Here is a 24,699-nt window from a genome sequence, read left to right as displayed (position 1 = left end):
GGTAGGGCAAAAAATTATTACACCTCCTTTTTTTTTTTTTTTTTTTTTAGCGAGGGATTTGATATTCCAAAAGACAACAGTTTCACTTAAGGCCACATGGTCAACAAGTCACCAGCAGAGCAGCCAGGTCTAACTTTCCCAGGTAAGCTCTGCCTTTGACCAATCCTGCAGAGCGCCACTAACAACCTCAGGTGCTGGAAATCACCTCTTAAGACCTCTCAGTCAATGTCAGACAAACCGAAACACTGCAGCTTTGCACAAATCACCTTCCCTCTCTGGACCTGAGTTTTTCTCTATAAAGTAAGGTCAATGAATGTAGCATCTCCCACTGTGTATGTCTCCTACACATATGGGTCTCTTTTGATGCTCAGGGATCCACGGCCAGATAATTTTAGAAGTATTACATCTACTTACCTCTCTTGGAAATTCTCAGTGCATAGTGATCTTCTAAAGGTTCTGAGGAGTCTCACCCCACCTGTTTAAGTTCATATTTCCTAGATTCATGTTTCCTCATTTTCACACTGTTTTTATGTTACACTTATTAACATCCTTCCAGAAATAATGTTCTATGAAACAAATCTTGGAACTGCTGAATGAACTAAGCATTATGATGATGTGCTTCTGTGATTTTTCCAGTCCACAGTCCCTTTCATTAACTCACATCAGGAGGCATCAAATGAATCCATTCAATTCCTGTTACCACCTTCAAAGCTGGTCTTCATTCACCTCCCTTTCGGGTAACATGTAGTAGTCCCTCTAAGTCATTTCCATTACTTTTCTCCTCCATTCCTTTTCTATCTATATTAGGGTACAGACAAAAGAGTAGGTATCTTCTCCCTTGCACTTGCTTGTAAGTATTTGCAAAATAATAATAATAATAATAATAATAATAATAATAATAAAAGATTTATGCAGTGACTATTAGAAAAAAAAAGCAGAATTACTATCAAATTCACATTGCTTTATGGAAAGTTTCTTTCCCTGGGTGAGATCTTAAGTCATTCTGAAGCCAGGGTTTTTATTCCACTTGAAGCACCTTCTCAAAAACCCCAGCCAATGACAGTAATCAGCCGAACTCTTCTCTATGTAACACCAGTCAGCAGCTAAGTGGGGCACTCATCTGCACACATCTGTCACCAGTTTCACATCTGGACTGTTGTGCATCATGAGAGAAAGCCATCCACCTGGAACAGACTTGCACAGATGTGTCTCTCATTTCAAAAATGAGTTTTGTGGCACCTGTCCATGGAACCTTCTTGGGTTTCCAGGATCTCTTGATCTCAAGCCAACAGAGCAGTGGATTTTTGTGTAGATGCCAGTGCTTCTGCCATTAGGGAGAGGGAGGAAAGACCGAAGAGCAAGGATGGTGATTCCACATGCTAGATGCTCAAAGATGAGCATTTCTTGCAACCTTTTTTATGTTTGTCTACATGGATCTGAATTTTAAAAATTGAATTGTTTGTATGTTTCTTAGGCATCTTCACGAAAAATACTTGTGATGCTTCTTTTCCTCCTCTCTTTAAGGCCTTCACTCACATAATTCCCTCCTTCTGAAATGTGTACTGTGCCAGAGCAACAAGATCCTACCCCTCTTCAATGCCACATTTATGTGTCACCTCTTTTATGATGTAGCCCCTGATCTCCTCAGCCAGAATTAATGCCTCTCTTGTCTCCTGTATCATTGTGTATCTCTTGGCTAGTACATCCAGCCTACCTGGTAGACTGAAAAACTGCGGGGGAGGGGAGGGGTGAGAGGAGGGAAAGGTGGATATATATACCGACCTCTCTTACTAGTTGTAATACCCTGAGTGTAGGGACTGTAGCTTACCCTCAGCTTCCAGCCTAGGGCTTGAACATAAAGAAGTGCCCAGTAAGAGTTTATTGAGTTAAATTTGCCTTTACCACACTATTAGCTAGGGATATCTTGGCTGCAGGTAAAAGAAACCCAATCCAAACTGGCTTAGGCAAACAGAAGGGCTGGCTCATGTTCCTGGGAACAAATAGAATATATTAACCCATCTTCCTTGGAGTCTGGGGTAAGCCCTGAATTTAGCATGGCCCAAATGACGTTCTGGATCAGTTTCTAAATCTCTCACTCTGACTCTCGGGGCTAATGCTCATTAAACGGACTTGAGTCCTATACCATTTTTGAATGAATCATTCTGACCAGGGAAATGAAGTATACCGATGGCCAAACCTGGGTCATGCACTTCACTATGTAACCAGGGTGATTAGCTGATTTGAACTAGAAGGACTGAGAGTGGACAGGAGTGGTTCTTCTTGTGGAGGAAGGAGGCATGGCTGCTGGGAAGGCAGAAACCACAGATATCACAACATCCCCCTTCTAGTAAGGTGAGGAAGATGCCCTAACAGTTAGAACTGTCAAACACTGGGATAATCTCTCCTATAAGACAGTGAGCTGATCATTCATTTGTCAGAAATATAGACAGTAGGAGGAATTAGACTTCTGAGTTTCTTTTCAACTCGCACATCCTTTAAAATGCAAAAGAATATTCAGTGGAGAAAGAAACAAGAGAACAGAGAGCTGCTGAGCTCAACTGCATTTTTTCTTCTTCTTCTTCTTCTTCTTCCTTTTTTTTTTTTTTTTTTTTTTTGCAGAGAGCCGATGTGGCCGTGGCTCCTTTAACTATCACCTTGGTCCGGGAAGAGGTGATAGATTTCTCCAAGCCATTTATGAGTTTGGGGATCTCCATCATGATAAAAAAGCCGCAGAAGTCCAAGCCGGGGGTCTTCTCCTTCCTCGATCCTTTGGCTTATGAAATTTGGATGTGCATTGTCTTTGCCTACATTGGAGTGAGTGTCGTCCTTTTCCTGGTCAGCCGCTTCAGCCCCTATGAATGGCACAGTGAAGAGTTTGAGGAAGGGCGGGACCAGACAACCAGTGACCAATCCAATGAGTTTGGGATATTCAACAGTTTGTGGTTCTCCCTGGGAGCATTCATGCAACAAGGATGTGACATTTCTCCCAGGTCAGTCAGCTCTTCTCAACCCCTTTGCTCAATGCTTATTTTTCTTGGAAAACAAAGCAAATATCGGAAAGTTAAGAGATAGGAATTATTTCCAGACTTCACTGTATTCAGCTTTTCAGCTATGCTTTACAGCCAACTGTCCAGTGCATGCTGTCCATCGGCTGGATGCATCCTGTGTCTGAGCCAGCTCTGTCTGCTATCTGGTTGATGTGCTCCATCAAGATTAATAGGGATAATCACAAGTCTGATGTTCTGTAGCTGCAAGGAACAGAGAAGGGATGGAGGAGAGTATGGTACAGCTAACATTTAGTAAGCACCTACTATATGCTAAGCAAGGGTTTGAGTCCCATACATCCATTATCTCACTGATTCCTCACAGAAGCATAAGGTGGGACTCTTGTTATATCTTCTTTCATAAATGAGGAACCACACAAATGTTGAATATCTTGCCAATGTTACAGAGCTTGTAGCTAGGTGAGTTGAGATTCAGACCACCATCCTATGCGACTTTCTAAATGATGGAAGGAGAGCACTGAACTATGAGTGGGTTCTAGTACTGGCTATAGCATGCTAGGTATGGCCCTGAGTAGGTCACCTGACCTAGCAGACCTAGGTTTCTTCATTTTTAAGAGAAAAGGGTTCTCTTTTTCTTAGTTCTTAACAGACCTTGGAAATAATCTAGTTCTAATGGTGATGTAAATTTGCTTCTTGTGGTTCGAACATGGGATTTCTCAGAGGTGCCTCAGATAGCGCATTGAGAGTGCTAGGGTGCCCAAATCAGTGAGGCCGCAGCCTCCACATGGAACCACAGTAGGTCCACTTTGTCTGTTTTATACATTACACTGCAAATATTATTGTTTTTTCAAAAAAAAAGATTCCTAAGCCAAGAAAGAAAAAAAGGAGGAAGGATGGAAAGGCGGCAGGGGCATAAAAGAAACTTGAAAACTCCCAATCTAGCCCAGTCCTCACATTTATTGACCTCCTGTCTTTGTGTATGATGTTCTTTCAACTACATTCTGGAATGTTCATGTGACAGATCCCCTCCAGTTTATCTGATATACAAGCACTGACTATATTTCCCTTTCCTTTTACAGTTGTTCAGTGTCTATGAACTCCTTTTCCATTAGGCAGTCCCTTGTAGACTACCAAGTTTCTAAAGCATGTGGGGAGGCATGACTTAGAACTTGGCTGTCATAAATAGATTTGCACACATTGTCACCTTCTGGGGGCAAGTTACGTAAATATTAAGGCCTTATAGGCAAGTGCTGGAGGCATCTTAGCCACCTGTCTGTTTTGCATTTGAGTGTCAATGAGAACCAATATTCCTGAGTAGCAAAGGAATAAAATCTTCCTAAGGATCTTCCCTCAGGACTCATTTTGGCTGCTGTATAATTTAGGTAGTCTCATTGTTCACCATTATAATCTTGTTTTTCTTTAAATAAGAAGACAGTTGGGGGGTGGGGTGCGTGGGAGAGGAGGTGTGAGACTGGATGCTTGGCCAATACTGACAAACACATGGTGAAGAGTAGACAGAACCAAGTAGGGGAAGGACTTGCTTAAAAATAAATCAGGCCAGTAGATAAACAGTGGGAAGAAATGACTCTTAGCTAGTCAGTATAACATAGGGCCATCACAATATGCATATGTCCAAAAAGACCCATGGGCTTGTTTTTCTCCATTATTTCCTTCATCAGTGGGCATCTCAACTTCTAATGGCACCCAAGTGGTCTGACCTCAGGATACGTTTTCAGAGTCTCCACCCATTCTCCGATTGTCTCAAGTTGGTGGCCCACAAAAGCTAAGTCCTCTGGGAGGCATGTTTGTGTTTGATCCGCACAGAATTTGGTAATGGTTGTGCAAAGCTGAGTGGCAGCCACCCCCTTAGCTGATCCTCGCACACTCCACCACACTGCAGCCCCCAGGTAACCACCTTAATTCCTTTGTTACTCAGCTGGCCCCTGGGAGAGTATTTGAGTTTGTGACCTCGGGCTGCAAAAGGATTTTCAAACATTGTCTCCAGGTCTTCTAAGGGTTCCACTAGAGTATCTTAGGAACCGACACTGAGGTGAAAAGGAGACTATGAAGGACCCATCCCAGCCTCCTTCCTCCCAATCTTTGATAGAACGCCTCCACTCTATGCCTGTTTTTTTCACTGGTAAAATGGAACTGTTACCACCTTAAGTATTGTTATGAGGTTTAAAATAGATTGATATATGTAGGACCCATAATATGATATCCAGGAAGCACTATAAGACAAGGGCCATTTTTTATTATTTTACTGATTTTATATATTGGGCTTCTACTAAACTTCACTGGAAGAAAGGGTGCTCACACTGATGTGAAAGCCACTGGATTTCTCCCTTCTTGCAAAGTCCAGGGACAAAGCAGAAACAGCCAGTGGTTGATCCCAGAGACCAGCAACACCAGGATTCCTGAGACTTCTTCTCACAGGAACTGGGAGGAAGGATTTGTCATTTTGGATTAAAGAGTCTTACAGACAAAAGAGTAAACATTACAGAATAAGAAGTAATATCTACTTGAGGTGGACTTTTCCTTACCAGGCCCACCCTGGCCATTCCCAGAGCTTAGAGGCCTGTAGAAACCCTGAGAGTCAGAGTATACACTACAGTGTATCCTGGAAATACACGCTAAAAAGAAAAGGCATGTACTTCATCTCACTTGGGCCATACAAAAAAGACAAGGACACTTAGACAGTGAGTGATCAGAGCCAGAGACCAAGCAAGCAGCTGCAAACATCAACAGAAGCTTTTATTGTTGCTGTCTATGTATTCGCTGATGAAGTCATACGTGTCATGAGCCTCTGACATGCAAAGTAGTGTGTCAGAGACACTCTGGGTGCTGTGGTGGGAAGAACTTTAAGGGGCTTGTTTGCATCAAACATCCTTTCAAACGAGCTTCAATTAGTTACTCTTGCTGTTTACTTAAAGAAAATATCGTAAATCCTCACTAATTTAGAATTTGGAAAACCAAGTGCCATCTGAATTACATGTATGTACATTCATACACAAGTAGCTTTATCTCTTTTAATCTCTTCAAAGTTCATGTTAATGTCTGTCACCCAAAAGCCAACAAAATGTAGCTAAATGTGGTTGCCTGCAATTAACACAATAATCTGACCACAGCAATATGAACAGATAGTTATCTTTCTTATGTTATTAGAAAAACAGAAGTAGTCAGTGGTTCATGGTTCAGTGAAATCAGGATCTGCTGTTTTGTGACTGTCTTGACATTTTCTCATATTCACAAGATGGCTACACCAAGATATTGCGTCCGTGTTCAAACAACAAGAAAGGGAAGGAGTGTTGCCATTTCTGTCTCTTTGGATCAGAAAAACAAAAGCTTAATGGAATACTCCCTACCCCAGCAGCTGATATCTGTTTCTATCTTATTAGTGAGAACAGTGGCCCTTCCTTCCTAGTGGCAAGCAAGGCCAGTAGAACAAGAATTTAAGTATTCTAGCCTCTAGAGGGGAACATATGGGGATAGATGTTGGGGGGTCAACCAGCAGCACTGGCCACAGTGGCTGAAGTCAATGTTTTTCTGCACTTATATAATGAATAAATCATCTGTAGTTAACACATTCAATGACATATGCCAGTAAATCCTCTTGAAATTCTTTAAAGACTTTTCCCACCTCCCTTTAACATATTTATATGTGAAATTGGTTTTGTGTAGGCCATTTTAATATTCAGAGTTACAATTCAGTTTAGCTGTGATCACACATTACAATTTTTTTTGATTAGGCCGAAGGTGAGATTAAAATGCTATCCATGAATTGACTTCATAGGCCTGCTGCTTGTGTCCAACGACCTATTTTTAAGAGATCTTTAGATTCATTTTCCCATGGAGAGGAACATTTTGAGAAGAGATATATTAAAGGAGGGACAAAACTGTCAAAACAGCAAAATTTATCTTTAGTTCCCTCAATCTTCTTTTCTGTACCCTTTTCCCCCTATTTGTGACCAGTGTCATTCATTTATTGGCCATGCATGACATGCTGCAGTGGGCTGAGGATATGACAATATATATCAACGAGCAGCATGGGGGCTGGAGTGTTTGCTTCAAGGATCTGGCAAGAATAGTGCTGTAAGACAGACATTAAACAGGCAATTGTGAATGTATAAATTGTGATGTGCTATGAATAAAATGACCCTGCTATAGCAATAGATAATAAGGGAAGTAGAATTACAGGGGACTTACTTAAGGAGTTCTGAGAAAGTTTCTCTGAGGAGTTGATAGGTGAGAAAGAGGTAGGCTTGCATAGAACTGAGAAACGTACTAGCCATGTGCAAGGGTCTGAGATGGAAGAGAGCTTAATGCTTTCAAAGATGGAAAGAGTACCCAGTGAATGAGAACAGGGGTTTGAGATAACATTAGAGAAGTAGGCAGAGTCCAGATTATGCAGGACCCTGGACTGTAGTATAGTTTTGGAGTTTTACTTTCAATACATTGAGAAGACATTGGAGAGTTTTAAGCAAGGCAAGGATTGATTTAGATGCTAAAATACCACTCCAGGGAGCTATGAGGAAAATGAATTGGGCAGAGAATAGTCAAGAGTGGAAGCAGAGAAACCAAGCAAGAGGATCTTATGGCTGTCCAGAGGAAATTACAGTGATGGAAATTATGATGGTCAAGGAGATGGATTTGTGGGCTACTTTGAAACTCGAACTGACAGCACTTGCTGATGGACTGGATATATGAGAGTGAGGAAAGGGAAGAGTCCAAGGTGGACCCAAGAGGTAGGGAGCATTTGGAAAACATGGAACCACAGTTCCAAAGACCTTTAGCTTTGGGCAGGATCATTAGGATGATCTGGTTTATCCATCTCATGTTATGCACAAAGAAACTGAGGCCTAAGAGGTGAAAGGGATTTCCTCTGAGGTGACCAAGACAATCCCTTGGGCCTGTTGATGCCCAATCCAGTGCTGCTTACCAGGCAGTCTCAACCCAAGGTTCTATTTATTGCCTGCAAGTGAGCTAAGAAGGAGCCTCTTCAGCTCTTTATTCCCACAGCCCCCACTTACTTATTGGCTTGTTCATGGAGTCAGTACTTTTCTGGGTTCGTATGACCTTAGTAAGCAGAACAAGAGAGGTTTAGAAGGTCCTAGAAGAATAGAAGAAAATGGGAAATTATGACTGCGGCTTTCAAAACTCTTTTATTCCTGATCTTAAAATGTATCAGAATGTATGATAATTATCTCCACCTAGTGAAGATAATTAGTCTCAGTGAGAAGTCTCAAGTGGAAGAGTGATGGCACTTTGGAGATCTCCAGGAACCTTATACCACACACACCTCCACCCCAGCTAATCTACTTGTCGGGCCAAGCAACTGATTCACCATGGGAACAGGATAACCAATGAGCAGATCCCAAACTAATAACCAACGACAGTCTGACCTTTGCATTCATACAAAAGTTCCATAGCAACCAATATGCCATGACACTGAGAAGTGATGAGAAATCTACCCCGTGCACCTCCTGTTTTCCCACCTCCCCTCCCAGAGGCAGTCATGCAAATCTCCTTCTCTTGCTCATCTTGTGTCATTTAAGTGTTGCAGGAGGAAGGAAGGGATGCTGAGAGTAGAAACGCAGGGAAGTTGATGGAAGCCACCTGAAATTATAGAATATTTCGCCTTTAGAAAAAAGCCTCTTGTAGGACACAGATTCATTGCTGCAAGGAAGAATATCACAAGGGCGTGTAGACAGTTATGATGCAAGAAATGTGTGACAGATGCTTTGTGCCTTGGGACTAGGCTTGGGGGTTTCTGCTGGGACCACCTACATCAGAATCACCTGTCCCTCTCCATTGACCCAGGTGAGGGGATTCTGCAAATATAGCAGGTGTGATATGTGCAGGGACTGTCTGGGGGTGGCCCCATCCCTGGGGAACTTCAGCTCAGTGCCTCCTTCCCTTTCAACTTTAATCCTCTGCTACCTGGTGGCTAGACCCAGAGCCAGGCTCCAGTGCCCCGCAGTTTCACAGACCATTGAGAAACACAAGAGTAGAACTTTCAGAAACTCCAAAAGCCACATGGAAGTATTAAAATGAATGCACTGACAGGAGAATAAAGGCTTCACTGGATACACAAATGAAAAGCATCATTTTCTGCATCTCGGCCAGCAATTGTGGCCATCAGTAAGAGGGAAGTCAAATTATGCGCTCTCTCTCTCTCTCTCTCTCTCTCTCTCTCTCTCTCTCTCTCTCTCTCGTGCTCTGAAAGTCCAAGGTTTGAACAGTTTAACTGAAGGGAGATTAATTTTTTTTCTTCCAAAATCACAATATGCAAATTCTCAGAGAGTGTTTCACTAAGCTGAAAGAGATGGTTAGGGCCATTTATTCACTCATGAAATGTTTATTTAGCACCTATTATGCAACAGGTTTGGTTCAAAGTGCAATAGGAGATATTACTGAATAAAGCAGACAAAACTCCCTGCCTTCCTAGGAGCTTACTGTTTAGTGGGAGGAGGCAAGCAATAAACAAAACACCTGTAAAATGTCACCAACACCCCCATCCCCATTTGATAGGTGAAGATTCTGGTATACAAGGAGGGGAAGGACCTAGGCAAGGTTGCATAAATTGTGAGTGGAAGCTCAGAAACACAAGAATGGAGGTCATCTGTGGACTGTGGTGAACTGGGACATGCATAAGTCAGCTGGAGAAGGCCATTCCCACTCAGTTCTAGACAGTCACTGCTCTGGGAACACTGTACAAATGAAACAAAACATGCCAAGATCCAGCTTGTAGGCCACCAGTTGGAGACCCCTGGAAGAATAGCAAGGAGTATAATGTACCACTGTGTTTTTAATGAATTCAGACACACTTGAAATATTACATTTATGTACTTTTTAAAGGAATTTTCCCTATTCCTCCTCCATTTTTGGTTCCAAGTATAAAATGTGATTGCTATGTTTTTCTCACCTTTCACATGCCTTAGAAAATCCAGGCCATGGATGGGGGCTGCACTAGAAGAGAGATGGTCCCTATGTCTTGTTAACTAAAAAGGCCTGCCCATGACAATATCTTCCTATGTTCCACATTTTCCTAGAGAAAACTTCCTGTTTCCTTTTAAACTTTCTCTGCACATGCAGCATCCAGGACCAGAAGACCCAACTGTTCATTGGAAAGAAGTACGAATTCTACATAGGGAAAAGTAAAAGCATTATGAATTGAAATGATGGGGAATGTATGCTCGTACTCCTATGAGGAGTCTGGCGGTTTTGAATGTGAGTTAGGTACACCATCCATCTGTGGTAAATGAATACTTTTGCCCTAGCTATGTTCAAGGAAGATAGTAGGTGAATTAAGCCCAAGGTACCCAGCAGAAGGTAAATGGTGTCAAGCAGACTAACAGAAATGGCACACCTAGGTGACAACAGTCCTGGTGTGTCTCCAGTGGCTTAGGAGGACCTTAAAATAAGGAAGCACAGTACTTGCTGGAGGCAGAATGCAGCTGTTGTCACAAGGGGCAGGCCCACAGGACTGGAGGAGGGGATAAAGGAGCTTAGTAGGAAGCGCAGTCTCAGCCTGCTGTTAGCCCACCGGGGGAGTCACCGCCTCTGTCTGTCTCACTTCTCCTTCTTCAAAATGGAAACAAGATGGTCCCTAGTATGTCCCCAGCCTCCCATATAAGGTGTGTCTCCCTTCGATTCCCAGGTTCAGCCAAGGCTTTGGCCAAACCAAGTTGTGCTTCATTTTGATTCCCCAGCCCTTGTCTGCCCTGGTCATCCCTTCCACTTGGAGTGACTGTTCCCATCTTTCCTGGTTCAACTCTTCCCCCTTCACAAATACTGTCTTCCCAGCCCTGATTACTCCTCTGAAGCTGTGCCTCATAATAATGGTTATGCCTAAACTCTGGAATAGGGTTGCTGCAAGTGAATCCTAGCAGCCGTGCAAGCATGGGAAGGTTGCTTCCCTGCACGTCAGTTTCTTCTTCTGGAAAATGGGGTTAAGAAGAAATACTGAATGTGTATTTTGAGTATAAAATTACATAGTACCTGGAAAGCTCCTCCTTTTGTACAGGGCTGACCCAGAGACGATAAGAGCTGTTGATGTTGCTGGTGCCATCACAACTGTCCCTGCATGTCTCTGAGAGTGTCCTTCACCTTCAGCCCTGCACTATAGTTACCATGTCTATTCCTCACTGAGACATAGACTGGCAAACTGATATCTTCAGCTCATCTAAAACCTGACACCAGGTGTTGTGTATTCAAACACACTCTTGTTGAAGTAATATGTCACTTGTTGAAGTAATATGTTGAAGTAATATGAAGTAAATTTGTTTCATTTAATGGAGAGAAAGCAGTCCAATGGAGAGAATTTTTGGTCATCACTAACTATCTGTGCCATATGGAGAAACTCAGTCCTCATCTATGAAGGGACTTAGAGATAAAGCAGGTAGAATTAGAGAAAAGGAAGGTGAATAGACCCAGAAAGCAATGTTTCCTGTTATCCTAATATTGCCAGTTACCCCATTTCTATCTCTTGGCTGGAAAAACAGTAGTAATGATTGTTTTCATTTGTTGAAACTACTATGTGTCAGGCACTCTGGTGTTAGATCACATTACTTATCATCATGACAACCTCTACCTCGGTACATCGACACCATTCTACAGATGAGAAAACTGTGGCTCAGAGTGATTAACTCTCTTGTCTACATTTATACAGCAGAAATGGGATTAGAATCTGTGTTTGTCCAATCTCAATACCCATGTTTTATCCTTAACAAATTTCAGTCTTCTAAAACCAGACATCTTCTAAAGGTCCCTGAGGGCTCCCTGTAGATTATTAGAATTCATGAAAAATAACAAAAGAAAGGTACCCATTTTCTTCTGTAGGCTCCCTAACTCTGATTTTTTTCAATGGGCCTTTTTTTGCCTTGGGTTTTCATTCCATTATTATTCTTTACAGTTTCTGTGTCTTTACAAGCCATCTATCAAGGAAGGAGAGGTGAACACCCAAGAGTGCACTCTGTCCCCACCAAGAGGGAGTGCAGTGTGGCCAGCTGAGTGAGAGACAATTGAAATAGAGACAAAAGCAAAGATACAGGTAGTGCTACCTCAGAGAGGCCAACCTCTTGGCCTCAGCTGGGAGGTGACCGTGGCATAGGGTAGGCTTCATAGTCACAGCCAAAGGCTGGAAAGGGCATGTGATCTCTTTACAGCTCTTTAGGTGGGAATGAGGTAGAGGGAGAAGAGGCAAAAAGGATCACAAGTGGCCTTAAAATTATTAGTGGCAGGGGGAAGAAACATTTAGGGTGCACACATTTATCCTACAGAAATGGTTGTGCAAATATGACAAGACGTATCCATAAGGATGTTCCCCCTCACTGTTTTTAAACATCCAGAATTTGCCTACAGTCCACCAGTAGAAGCCTGCTGATAGAAGTGATGGTTCATCAACCAGGGGAACCCAATGCAGCTATTAAGGTAGAAGAACAAGGATGTCTATCCTACTTTGTGAAGATCTTCAGGGTTGCATAGCGGGGAAATAATGGGTTGCTGTGATTCCACTGGTCCCAAATTACAGGTCCTTTTCACTACACCAGGCTGTCTCTGGAACACAGGGAACTAGGGGAATGTGTAACTGAGGGCTAAACTCTGAGCCCTGTGGATTTGGCACTAAATTTATTTCTGAGGAAGGAAAAATTAGTGTGGGCTGTGGTAAAGAGAGGCCTCTGGGAAGCAGTGGGCTGTGCCTTGAAAGATGAGATAAGATTTTCTACAAAAGCAAAGAGAAATGAAGAGGGAAATCTCTGGCGGGGGAATGTCGTGAATACAGGCAGAGAGCTCTCAAAGTTTAATGATAAACTCAATACTGTGACTTTGGGGGACCTATAACCTCTGTAAAGCCATTGGAGTAGCACCCAAGAAAAGAGTCTGAGGTGGGCAAGTTTGGGATAATTCTTCAGTGGCCATCAGGAAGAAATTCCCAGCTCTCCATGGAGCACCTTTATTGATTGGTGTTAAGGCTTGGTCTATCATGGATGGAACAATGTCAGCCAGGTCTAATATCTAGAATTCAGAGGATCCTGGCTGGGCACTCAGGGAGTCCCTGCCAGTGCTGCTGCCAGTTATTTATCTCCTGAGCAGCACAGAAGGAGCTTTCAGGCAGAAAGATGCCTTCCTTATCTGTGGGAAGTCTGGCTAGGCACCCACCTAATATTCATCTTCTCTTTTATGTCCTGTTCTCTGTGTAGATACCCATTCTGGGGATGGGGAGAGAGATTGGAGAAGGAGTTTATTTTGTTTTATTTCTGGTAACTATGTGTATATATTTCTGTAGACATCAGGGAGGATTAATCCATCAAATGTTTTAACTGAGCACCATCTTGGGCCTAAACCTTACCTTAGTCACAATGCTAAGCATTATGGCAGATGGAAAGAAGCAAGAAACAGGAGTTCAGACCTCTGACTTTACAAGTCAGTAGAAGAACCAAGATACACAAGGAAAAAAAATGGATAATAAAGCAAAATATGTATTTGGATAATTCCCAAGTGCAAGATTGGTAGTCAATAGGTAGAAAAAAAAAAAAAAGAAAGAAATATCACTGAGGACTAGAGTGATCTGGGCTGGCTTAGTGAAAAAGGAGAGACTTGGGCTGCTCCCAAAGGATAGAGTTACATGTCTAGAAGGAACTCCAGGTAAGGCAATTGGGCAATGGGGGAAGCTCAAGCAAAGAAGGACAACGTATCCCAGTATTCAGAGACACCTGGGTTTGAATCCTAGTCCACCAGTTACTAGCTGTAAGACGTGAGTCAGTAACTTAACTGCCAAGCCTCAGTTTCCTTTCAACATGGGGTTATCAACACCTATATCACAGGATTCTTACAAGAATACATGAACAAACAAAAACCAAATCATGTTGCCTAATGCCTAGCATAGACCAGGGTTTAAAAAATCTTAATTTTCTTTCCATCCTTTTGTGTTAATCACATCACTTCTCTTCCACTTTATCTCTGGCCTCCCACCAATCATTTATTCTCTGCTGAAAGGTTTCTGGGACTCACTGCATGCATCTCCTTATCTGGCCCAGCACTAGCAGAGGGAAGTTCAGATGCTACTCACAGAAGAAGGAGGAAGGCTTCCAGTTACAGTGTTATGACTGGAGGATATGGCAGCCTCACTCCTCCTATCCCAGGGTTATTTCTCTCTTAAAGCATAGACACGAACTAGATCTGAGCTCCCATCTGCCTCCCTGGCAAAACTCATCTCCTGGGCAGTGACGTGTCCCTGCCAAACGACTTTGTCTACCAGTCCTCTCCTTACCTCCTGGGCATCTGATTTTGTTTCTTCATGGTCAGCATTACAGTGGTTTTCTCTATTTCCCAGAGTGACAGACACTGGTTATGCAGGACTTATAAATATGCAGGACTTTTTCAACAGAGTAATTAAGGGCATGAGCTCTGGAGTTAGACCTGGGCTTATTTCTTCCTTTTAATTTTCTGTGTGACCCTTAGCAACTAGCTTTGTACCTCAGAGTCTCTGTTACTATTGCTATATAACATGAGTCTAAACTTGTAGCATAAAACTACAGCTGTTTTATTATGTTCATGGAATGCATGGGTTAGGAGATTTTGAAGCTGTTGTCCTAAATACCTATAGGTGCCCTCTCCATGCTTTACTTGGGCTTCCTTACAGCGTGATGGCCAGTTCCAAGGACAAGGGACAAAAGAGAAGGTGGGCAGAAGCTGTATCACCTTTCATTACCCACCCTGAGAAGTCACATAGTGTGACTTCTGTCATAGCCATGAGTCCAGGCATATCAAAAGGGAAGGAATCTTCAGTAGGACAAGTGTCAAAATCACATTGTAAGAGGAACATGTGGAATAAGACAGATTGTTGTCGCTATATTTGGAAAACACAATCTGTGGTACCTTGTATATAAAGTGAAAATAATCCTTTTTGGAATCAACGTAAAGATTAAATAAGTTTTTAAAGTACTTAGTGTGGTAGCTGACATGTAATCTATAAAAGTCATGCATTCATTCATTCATTCTCCCCCTTCCTCTCCTCCTTTCACCTTAACCTCTCCATCCCTGCCTCTCTTTCCCAGAGTAGAGATATAGACACATATGTGACATTTATAGTCAGTGCTTATTAATGTGTAGTCAGTGCTTATTAATATTTTGTATCCATAATAGATGCTAGTAATTATTTAAGCTAATGAATCTATAGATTAGGTCCCTAATGAATCTACAGAATAGAGCCTTAAATGTCAGGTAGTTTCTTACCTAATCATCTCATTTTATACTTTGGAAAACCAAGGTTGAAAGAGTTTGCAAAATGGGTTAAATTAACATGGAGCATTTTATAATCCAGACTTCAATGAAGCAATTGTGTTGAAAATAAATCAAGTGACCCTAACAATGAACAATTTTTCAAATGACCTATGTTTAAATTTCAACACCTTTCAGGATATGTAGGGCCTTTAACTTCATCATAATCCCTAGAGGCAAATGAAAAGGGACAGGAGGAACACAGAGCTTGGTGTGTTCTTATTTTGCAGATCTGAACACTGAAATGAGCCAGGTCACTGCCTTTGCTTTTTTGACACTATATATATTGTTCCTGCTCTTCACAGCCAAAGGCACCACATTTAGGCAATATTTGCTCAGTGAATCAGCAAAGCAGAACAGAGATAGCAAAATTGAGATGGTGTGCCTTTTCATCCCTGCACTGAGAAGTAAAGCTGAGGCAAACAGAACAAAAGGGGCATGGTTTATTTTTCAACAAAGCTGTGTAGGGAGCCTAGCTGGCTAAGGACAGGAGTCAGAAGGCATAATTGTGGCCAAGTAACCTTGGGCCAGTCACTTTCCTTCTCATGCCTCAGTTTTACAGTCTGAATGATCTGCTTTTACAATGTAAAGTGTTTACTGAGCGCTTGTGACCAGTTCTCTTCTTAGTTCCATGAAAAATACACAGAAATAAGAAATGCCCGATCTTTGCTTCAATGATGCTTATAGTCAAACTGGGAAGATGTGACTAACACATAAAGAACAGAGAACTTACCAAGCCCGGGTGTATCTTGGGACCCAAGTGCCATCCAAGGATGACCCAAAAAGGAGAGATGAATGTTGGTATAAGCTCAGTCCTCATCTACCCATCTGGCTGGAAAGGGAGAAAAGGCAGACACATCATTAAATAAGAAGCAAATCTACCAGGTTTCCTTACAAAGCCAATAGCTCCTAAATTTCATTATATCTCCTATATCAGAACTCAAAGAAGAAAAGGAGGATTTTTATACTAATACAAAGAAGATTCATAGTTTTTTTTTTAACCTCAACCTCTTTTTTAGTCAATGGATTTTTCCTCTTAAATTTGATTTGAAATGCTGAGCACAGGAAGATTTTAATTAGAGTTACTGTTTTCCTCTTATCTTCCCCCTTTGACACACAATTTACTTTTTAAAATTTTACTGAGGTATAACACACAAATAAATAAGTGCACAAATCATAAATACATAGGTCAATTAATTTTCATAAAGTGAAAACACCTGTGTGATCAGAACGAAAATTAAAAAATAGAACACTACCAGAATCTCAGATACCTCTTTTTGCTTCCTTCCCCATAGAAGAGTCATCACTATCCTGACTTTTGACATCATAGATTAATTTTACTGATCGAGCTATTTTGAGTCTCATAAGTAGAACCATACAATATCTACTTTTTTGTGTCTGGCTCTTTTTGCTCAGTATTATGTTGTGAGATCCATCCGTGTCGTCACACTTAGATGCAGCCCCCCATCCTCGTTGTATAGTATTTCGTCATGTAGAGACATCATAATTTATCCATAAATAAATCCATAAGTGTGACTGTCTTTCCAGATAAACGTTTTGGTTGTTCCCAGCATGAAGCCATTATAAATAATCCTGCTCTTTCTTGTAAAAGTCTTTTGATGAACATACAGAATTTCCATTGGGTATATACCCCTGTTACAGATTGTGCCAAAATTTTTATGCCTACTATTTTCTAAAAGCAAATTTACATCCTCATAAACAATATATGTGTTCTAGTTGCTTCATATCTACCTTTTGCATTTTAGTAAGTGGTGTCATAATATCACGTTATGGTTTTAATTTGCATTTGCCTGATGACTCATAGCTTTTTCATATTTATTAGCCATTTGTATCGCGTTTTTTATGAAGTGCCTTCGAAAAAATTTTCCTGTTAGGTGTTTTTTTCTTGTTGTTATATTATAAAGCATTCTTAAATATTTTTGGTGACACATATTATGAGATGTCCATTATCAATATCTTCTGTTCTGTGGTTTGTCTTTGCACTATCTTGACAGTGTTGTATGATGAACAGAGATAGTTTTAATGTAGTCAGTTTCACAAGTTTTTCCTTTATGGCTAGTACTATTTGTGTGTTCTTTTAAGAAGTCTTTGGCTACCTCAAAACCATGAAGATATTCTTCTATAATTTCTCCTGAAATTTTACCTTTCACATTTAGATTTGTGCATCCCATAGATATATGCAAGAGTACAGGATCAAGGTTTGTTGTTGTTTTGCATATGGATTTCCTATTGAGCCATCATGATTTATTGAGAAGGTCATCATTTTTTCCCCCACTGTATGTCCCTTCCTCATAAATCAGGTCAGGGGCAAGTGGGTGGCTCAGTCGGTTAAGTGTCTGACTTCAGTTCAGGTCATGATCTCACAGTTCATGGGTTCGAGGCCCATTTCGGGCTGTGTGCTGACAGCTCAGATCCTGGAGCCTGCTTCGGATTCTGTGTCTCCCTCTCTCTCTCTTCCCTTCCCCCTGATCATGCTCTGTCTTTCTCTCAAAAATAAGCATTAAATAAATAAATAAATAAATAAATAAATAAATAAATAAATAAATAAGGTCACCAGTTGCATATAGGTCTATTTCTAGACAATTGATTCTGTTCTGTTGATTTACTTGTTTATTCTTGCCCTTCCTCACCCTATATAATTACTATAGCTTTATAATGCCTTGATAACTAGTAACCAGATGTGTGGAAAAGGTTGTTCATGGGTGTTAAAACAAAGGCTGGATAATTCTATTGGGGGTAGGGGGTGGTATAGAAAGGATTCTCATATGAGATCATGTCTGCAGTGTTTTTCTAACTGTGAGATACCATACTGTGATCCCACTGGAACATCAGGATTGTGGTTTCTCTTAAAGTTATACAATAAATCAATAGCTGAAACCCAGTCAGTGATTTTTCTGGGCAGTGTTTCAAAACACCTAAAAGTGATAGATAAAGCTCAGGACACTTGTGAGTACAAAAGGCATCCTTTAGCATCCTAACATGGAGCATGAGGCTGCCAGAGAAAAGGCAGAGGATTAATTCTCTTTCATTTAAATTAACCTGATAGAAAAAATTCCATGTCAAATGAGTTCGAAGGTAATGGGGAACAAAAAGGAATTTGTTGTGCATTCAAAATATGGCTGCTTTTATTGACTTTTAATCTCAACTCAATGTGTGAAGAAAGGTGTGGATTGCATTGGCACACCATAAGAGAGATGAACAAGTAAAAATTGTAGAGTTTTTTTCAGATAGCATGTTTTGTGCCGATTGATTCTAAGGGTATTACTAAGTAATAGATGTGTTGGGGCAGTTAAGCTAGGGGTATTGACTGAGTCGTGAATCACCCTGGTCTCGACAAATGATAAAAATAAAAATAACTCACAGAAAAAGCAAACTCATCTATAGGCTTGAAACACAGAGTAAAAATTTTTCTTTTCAAAATTTGGTTCTATTTTATCTTGTGAATTATCCACCCTTGTTTAAGTCAACTGTACTGAAATGCTAGGACTTTGAAAAGGATAAACAGTGTTCCTTTTTGTTGCAACAAAACAAAACCCCCACATTCAATAAATCAAAATTGTACTGACAAAAATTGAACAATTCCATCATTTGCTGAAACCTCTAAAACCCTCAGATTTGTTTGAATATTTCTATAAACAATTCAATCTATCAGAGTTGGCAAAAGTATATGTTAGAGAACTTACAGTGGACAAAACTAGGCTAGGTAAGTTGGATATTCTGAAGGAGAATAACATGTGGTCTCTAAACACTCATAAACACATTTCATTATTTTTTACTTCATTTAGTGGGGGAAATGCCCATTAAATAATTGAACATGGGTGCTAGCTCTCTTATCTCTGCCCTTCAGCATCATAGCACTCTTTACATGCTATTACAGTTGCGTTTTAAGTACCTAATGTATAGACCATTGCTTTTGAAATTTTTTGTGCATAAAAGCTGTCTAAGGATTTTGTTAAAGTGAGATTCAAATTTAGTAGGTTTGGGGTTGGGCATAAGATTTTGTATTTCTAATAAACTGCCAGGTGAAGCCAATGGTGCTGGTCCAAGGACTGCATTTTAAGTAATCAAGTTGTAGGCTCACTCAGAGCTCCCCAAGAGTAAGGACCTCTTTGTCTTGCCCACCACTATAACACTAGCACCTACCACAGAGCCTTGATGAATATACACTGAGTGAAGAAGTAAATAAATGTCTAAATATTACTTATGATTTGAATTTATCAATACATTTTTATATTGGTAGACATGAAAAAAGTTTAACAGTATGGGCATAAATACCAAAATAAGAATAGGCATGGCCTACAAAGAAAGCATGATGGAAAGATGTAGGAAGTAAAATAGATGGGAAAGTAGTATCAAATTATAAAGGGTTTTGAAAAACAGGCAAAGGACTTAATATTAGGTGGGAAATAAAGAATAAATCCATATAATTTTCTAATATAAATTGGTACAATTGTTCTCTAATATAAATCAATATGATCTCCTAATAAATAGGAGAGTGGTGGGCTGACAGTTTTGCGATGCTTAATCTGGCAGAAATGGCCAGAACAGCAGTAGTCAGCATATTTCTCTTAATCCTTAAGACACTGTGATTCCATGAGTCCTCTTTTTCCCTCAACTAAAATGTGAGCTCCCTAAGAGCAGAACCCAATTTTTACTCATCTTTATATCCCGGTTTCCAGCAGAAGGGCTGATGTATAAAAGCCACTTCATAATGTTCCATGTTTGGATATGCCACTCATGGTAGTCCAGCAGTGTCATTAAAGTTCCAGAAGAAAACGAAAACATTTCTAGGGTGTCTTGATTGTGGTATGCCATAGAGAGTGTAAATAATCTAAAGCAGAAGCCAGGAGAATCCATACATTAGACTCAGATCAGTAGACGGGAGTGGACAGAGTTACAGACACCAGGACCATGGAGAGCTCCCAGTGAGTTAGCCTGACTCTCTGGGTCCTGTAATCTAAATTTGCTATCATCACTATTTTACTCTTGTGAGACCATTTTCTGTAAATGTCAATTAAAGTAAAGTGATAATAAAAATGGAATCTCTTGGAAAGCTATATGAACAATCAAGCTTTGTCTAATTATATTCTGATCTACCTATATCAAGAGAGTATGGTATTTAAATCAATGTACTCTTTGATAAAGATCTATGTGTCTGTTGTACCAGTCTTGACTTTCATGGGTTTCAGTGTCTCAACTCAGAAGATGCCTGTATTATGAGATCCATCAGAATCTGAAAATGCAAATGTTTTATGGCATTTCCCTTTGACATATCTCAAGGGAAATCGGGAAGCCAATTTGAATTACATTTAAAGACTCAAGAAAAGCTATTCATCCTTAACAAGTGGAACATTAAATAGAGACCTGGTGGTCCTGTGGTCACCTCTGTTTCCCTCATATTACCACAGTTCCTGGTCATTTGGTCATTTAGGTTGTCCTTCCAATTGGGGCAATTGGAGTTAAATTAGATCCATTAACCTGTAATTCATTGGTATTTTCTTAACACTTGAATGAGAGAAGAAAAACAGTTGCCATACTAAATCTTTTCCCAACTATTAAGGTCTTTCTTATTTTATTTTCTATAAGCTTGGACCCAGATTTTTTCCTAGTTCCATTCTGGTTCTGAAAAATAAACATGAAAAGATTGTCCAGTAATTGTCATTAACCCTCAACAATGTATATACACAGTGCTAGATAGTAGCAGGGGAGAATATCTATTCAGTATTCAACAAACATTTATTGAGGGCTCACTAAGTGCCTACAAAAGAAATGAAAGTCACATTCCTTGTTTACAAAAAAGATTAGGGAAAAGGAGGAAATTGCATTTCCTGAATAATTTACCATTAGACATACATTGTGCTGGATTTACACATATTATCTCATTTAATTAATTTACAATTTAGTTAAAGAAGAATGAGAAGGATGATGATGTTAATAGTTTTAATGATAGAACTCGCTTAACATGTACCATGTGCATGATACTGCTGTAAGTTCTTGCCATGTGTTATCTATTTAAATCCTTAACAACCCTATATTTATCTGTAAGAATCCTACACCTATGAGGTAGGTATAACTACCTCTGCTTTAGAAAACACAACTGAGATTTAAAGAGGTGAGGAACTTCTCTAGGTCACACAGCTAATAAAGTAGGGAGCCCCGTTTTTAAATCAGGTCTGACTAGCTCCACAGCGTGTGTTCTTAATCATCCATTATACTGTCCCCCTTACAAATCACTTAGAAATGCCAAGATCTGTCATATTCTGACCTGAACTCCCTAGAAAGGCATCTTTTGTCCCATTTAAGCTGAACGGTTCACTATTCCCCAACCACATCAGGGCCTTTTTTCACTCCTTATTGGTTATGGCTCTTTGAGTTCTTGTATTTCATGGTGATGGAAGGGCCCGAGCTTGACAATGAAGAATGAATAGGATTTTAATGGTGGGGGAAGGAAAAGTAGTTCGAGGAGAATGGCAAACTCACACTTCTAAAGAAGGATTAAATATGGAGCATACAGCCTAAAAGTGAAGCCAATGGAGATAATTTCTGGGATTGTGGGGTTGAAAGAAGGTAAAGAGTCCCTGCTTTGTCTCTCCAACCTCAATTCAGAGTACTTTTCTCTCCCCCTTTCTATGCTGGCACCACACTAGCCTCCTTTTGGTTCCTGAGGTGCATGATACATTGCCTTTCTAGTTCAGGACCTTTGTTTTACAGTTCTCTCTACCTCCATGTTGCCCTCCTCCATCCCCACTTTCCCTGATGTTTACAACAACAATTAAGTGATGTATTAACTTATTGTGTACTAAATTACCATCACTCACACTGGAATGTAAACTGCACAACTCCTGTATATGTAACTTCCTAGCCACCAGCAGTTGTCTGGCATCCAGCCTAGTGTCTGGCTCACAGCACATACTCAGTAAGCATTTGGTGAATGAGGGGTTTCTCTTATCCAGGATTTCTCTAAGAGCAGAGGTTGTCCTAGATTTCACCAGAGTAATTGTAAAACTACCAAATTAAAAAGGAGAATTCCTAAGACCTAAAAAAGCATTTAGGTTTACAGTTGTATCTACTTCTAGTCTCAACCGAGATGGATATCATATCCTTATGTATAGAGCCAGGCTTAGTCCACAACTTCAATCAGCCTACCATATGGTTACTGAAATGCACTGTTCTGGCTTAATGCTATGCACAAGGGGGAATACTGTGATAAGTAAGGCGTAGTCTTGCCCTCAAGAGGCTCACAATCCAGTAACCAAGCAATTGTAATGTACTGTGATGTGCACTGTGTCAGAGGAACAGCAGGACATTATGCACAGAGGAGTGACCTAAACCCAAATTAGGGAAAAGACCAGGGAAACCTTTGTAGAGTAAACTACATTTAGACTAGGATTGGAAGAAAGAGTAGTTATTACCTAATTAAAAAGGCACAGGAAGGGTATTTCAGGCAAGAGGAATAGCATATGTCTTGTGGGCTATTGTCAGGAACTTGGATCTTTTTTTTAAATTATTATTTTGACTGTGATGAGGATATTTAACACAAGAGCTACCCTATTAACAAAATTTTAAGTGTATATTATTATTGACTATAGGTACAATGTTATATAGTAAATCTCTAGAACTTGTTCATACTAATTAACTGAAACTTTATGTCAATTAATTAGTAATTCTCCATTTCCTTCTCCCCCTAGCCCTTGATAACCACCACTGAGAAGTTTAGAGCAGGGAAATGATTTACATTTTTACATTTACATTTTTTAAGGATCTCTAACTCAGTGGTTCTAAGCCAGGGATGATTTTGTCCACTGGGTGACATTGGACAAGGTCTACTGACATTTTCAATGGGCAAAAATGGAAGAGGGTACCTACCAGAATCTAATGGATACAGGCCAGGGATTCTGCTAAAAACCCTATGATGGAGAGTACATCCTCCCACCACAAAGAATTATCTGGCCCCAAATGTTAATCATTGAGGTTAAGAAACCCTGCAAGTTGCTCTGTGGAGAATAGCTACCATAGACCTAAAGAGGGGAGACCAAGCAAGATGTTATTGCATTAGCCCAGGAAAGAAATAATGGCTAGGAGTATGGTGATAACTATGGAGTTGGTGAGAAGTGACCTGACCCCAAATGTATTTTTGAGGTAGAAACAATGGGATTTCTGATGGATTGGAAGTGGAGTGTGAGGAATAGAGAGCAGTTAATGTTTTAATCTCTCAGTAACTAAAAGAACAGTGATGCCATTTACTGAGATGGAGAACATTAGTGGAAGAACAGGTATGAAATGGAAAGAAATAAGGGTTCAGTTTGGAACAGGTTCATGAGTCTGGGGGTAAGGAGGAAGGTCCAGTGTTGATTTCAACATTTTGGGAATCATGCACATACAGTCTATAAAGTCATGGGAGTAGATGAGGTTACCTTGTGGGATGAATCCAGATAGTGAAAAGGAGACATCCAAGTCTTGAACTCTTGAGCATTTAGAGGTCATGAAGAACCATAAGAGAGGGAATGTGAAGGAGCAGTGAAGAAAGAGAAAAACGAGGAGAGTTATGTCCTAGAAACCAAGTGAAAGGAGTGTATCCAAGAGGATGGCATAAACACCTATGTCAAAGGTTGCCATGTGATCAAGTAAGGAAAAAATAGGAAATTGGCCATGGAGTAGTGCTAAGAACTGTGAGCTAGTGGAAATCACTGTGTTTAGAAAACTGGAACAAGCCTTATAATATAAAAGCGCATTTATATAATTATTTCTGTAGAAAGTCTGACTTCAGATTTCCATGTCTTCTTATCAGAAATGCATATGTATACACTGGTAGGTTATGCCCCTCTGCAATCATTTCCATAAGAGAAAAGAAGAAGGAATAAGCAAATTAAAACCTTTAATTAAAATTCATAGACTGAAGCTGGACAGAGAACCTGGGCAGAGGCAAGAGATTTTTGCATATAGTCAAGATGTGATTGAACTTTTTGTGATGGTGATTCATAGTTCATGTTTATCCAGGAGACAAGCTCAGACTCTAGCCTTATCTATGATACTTCAGTGTTTGGGAGTGGATAAACCCAGAAATCATTTTAATGACATCTCCCTGGATTCAAAACCACTTTAACTCTTCTCTGGTTCTTTACCCTGGAGAGAAAGTCTCATTCTAAATATTATCCTTAATAGTGCAAAACACAATTCCCTTGAGTGAGATTTAATCACACTGTTGGGTTCTCCTAATTTCTCAGTCTCTTCATACCAATGAATAAGGATTTCCCTGGTAGAACATAAGGGACTCTCTAATCCTACATCAGTCAAACTCCCCCTCTACCTTTCTCAGTTAGTTGCATAAAATATTCAACTAGGCCAGAAAAGGTACACACACAGCCTCTTGACCAGGCTTTGAACTAAGATC

General features: G+C 40.3%; 1 protein-coding gene across 2 annotated transcripts in view; it reads left to right on the top strand.

The window, feature by feature from the left end:
* The window catches only part of GRIA1 (glutamate ionotropic receptor AMPA type subunit 1), a 303,014-nt gene that overhangs the window by 212,494 nt on the left and 65,821 nt on the right, over positions 1-24,699 (top strand). For both annotated transcript variants that reach the window (XM_043597761.1, XM_043597751.1), the window contains exon 11: positions 2,620-2,990. In XM_043597761.1, coding sequence (XP_043453696.1) covers positions 2,620-2,990 — 371 coding nt within the window. The remainder of the gene's footprint in view (positions 1-2,619; positions 2,991-24,699) is intronic.

Source organism: Prionailurus bengalensis, chromosome A1 (genome assembly GCF_016509475.1).
Source record: "Prionailurus bengalensis isolate Pbe53 chromosome A1, Fcat_Pben_1.1_paternal_pri, whole genome shotgun sequence".
In the NCBI taxonomy this organism is placed as follows: Eukaryota; Metazoa; Chordata; class Mammalia; order Carnivora; family Felidae; genus Prionailurus; species Prionailurus bengalensis.
This window is presented reverse-complemented; position numbering and strand designations above follow the sequence as displayed.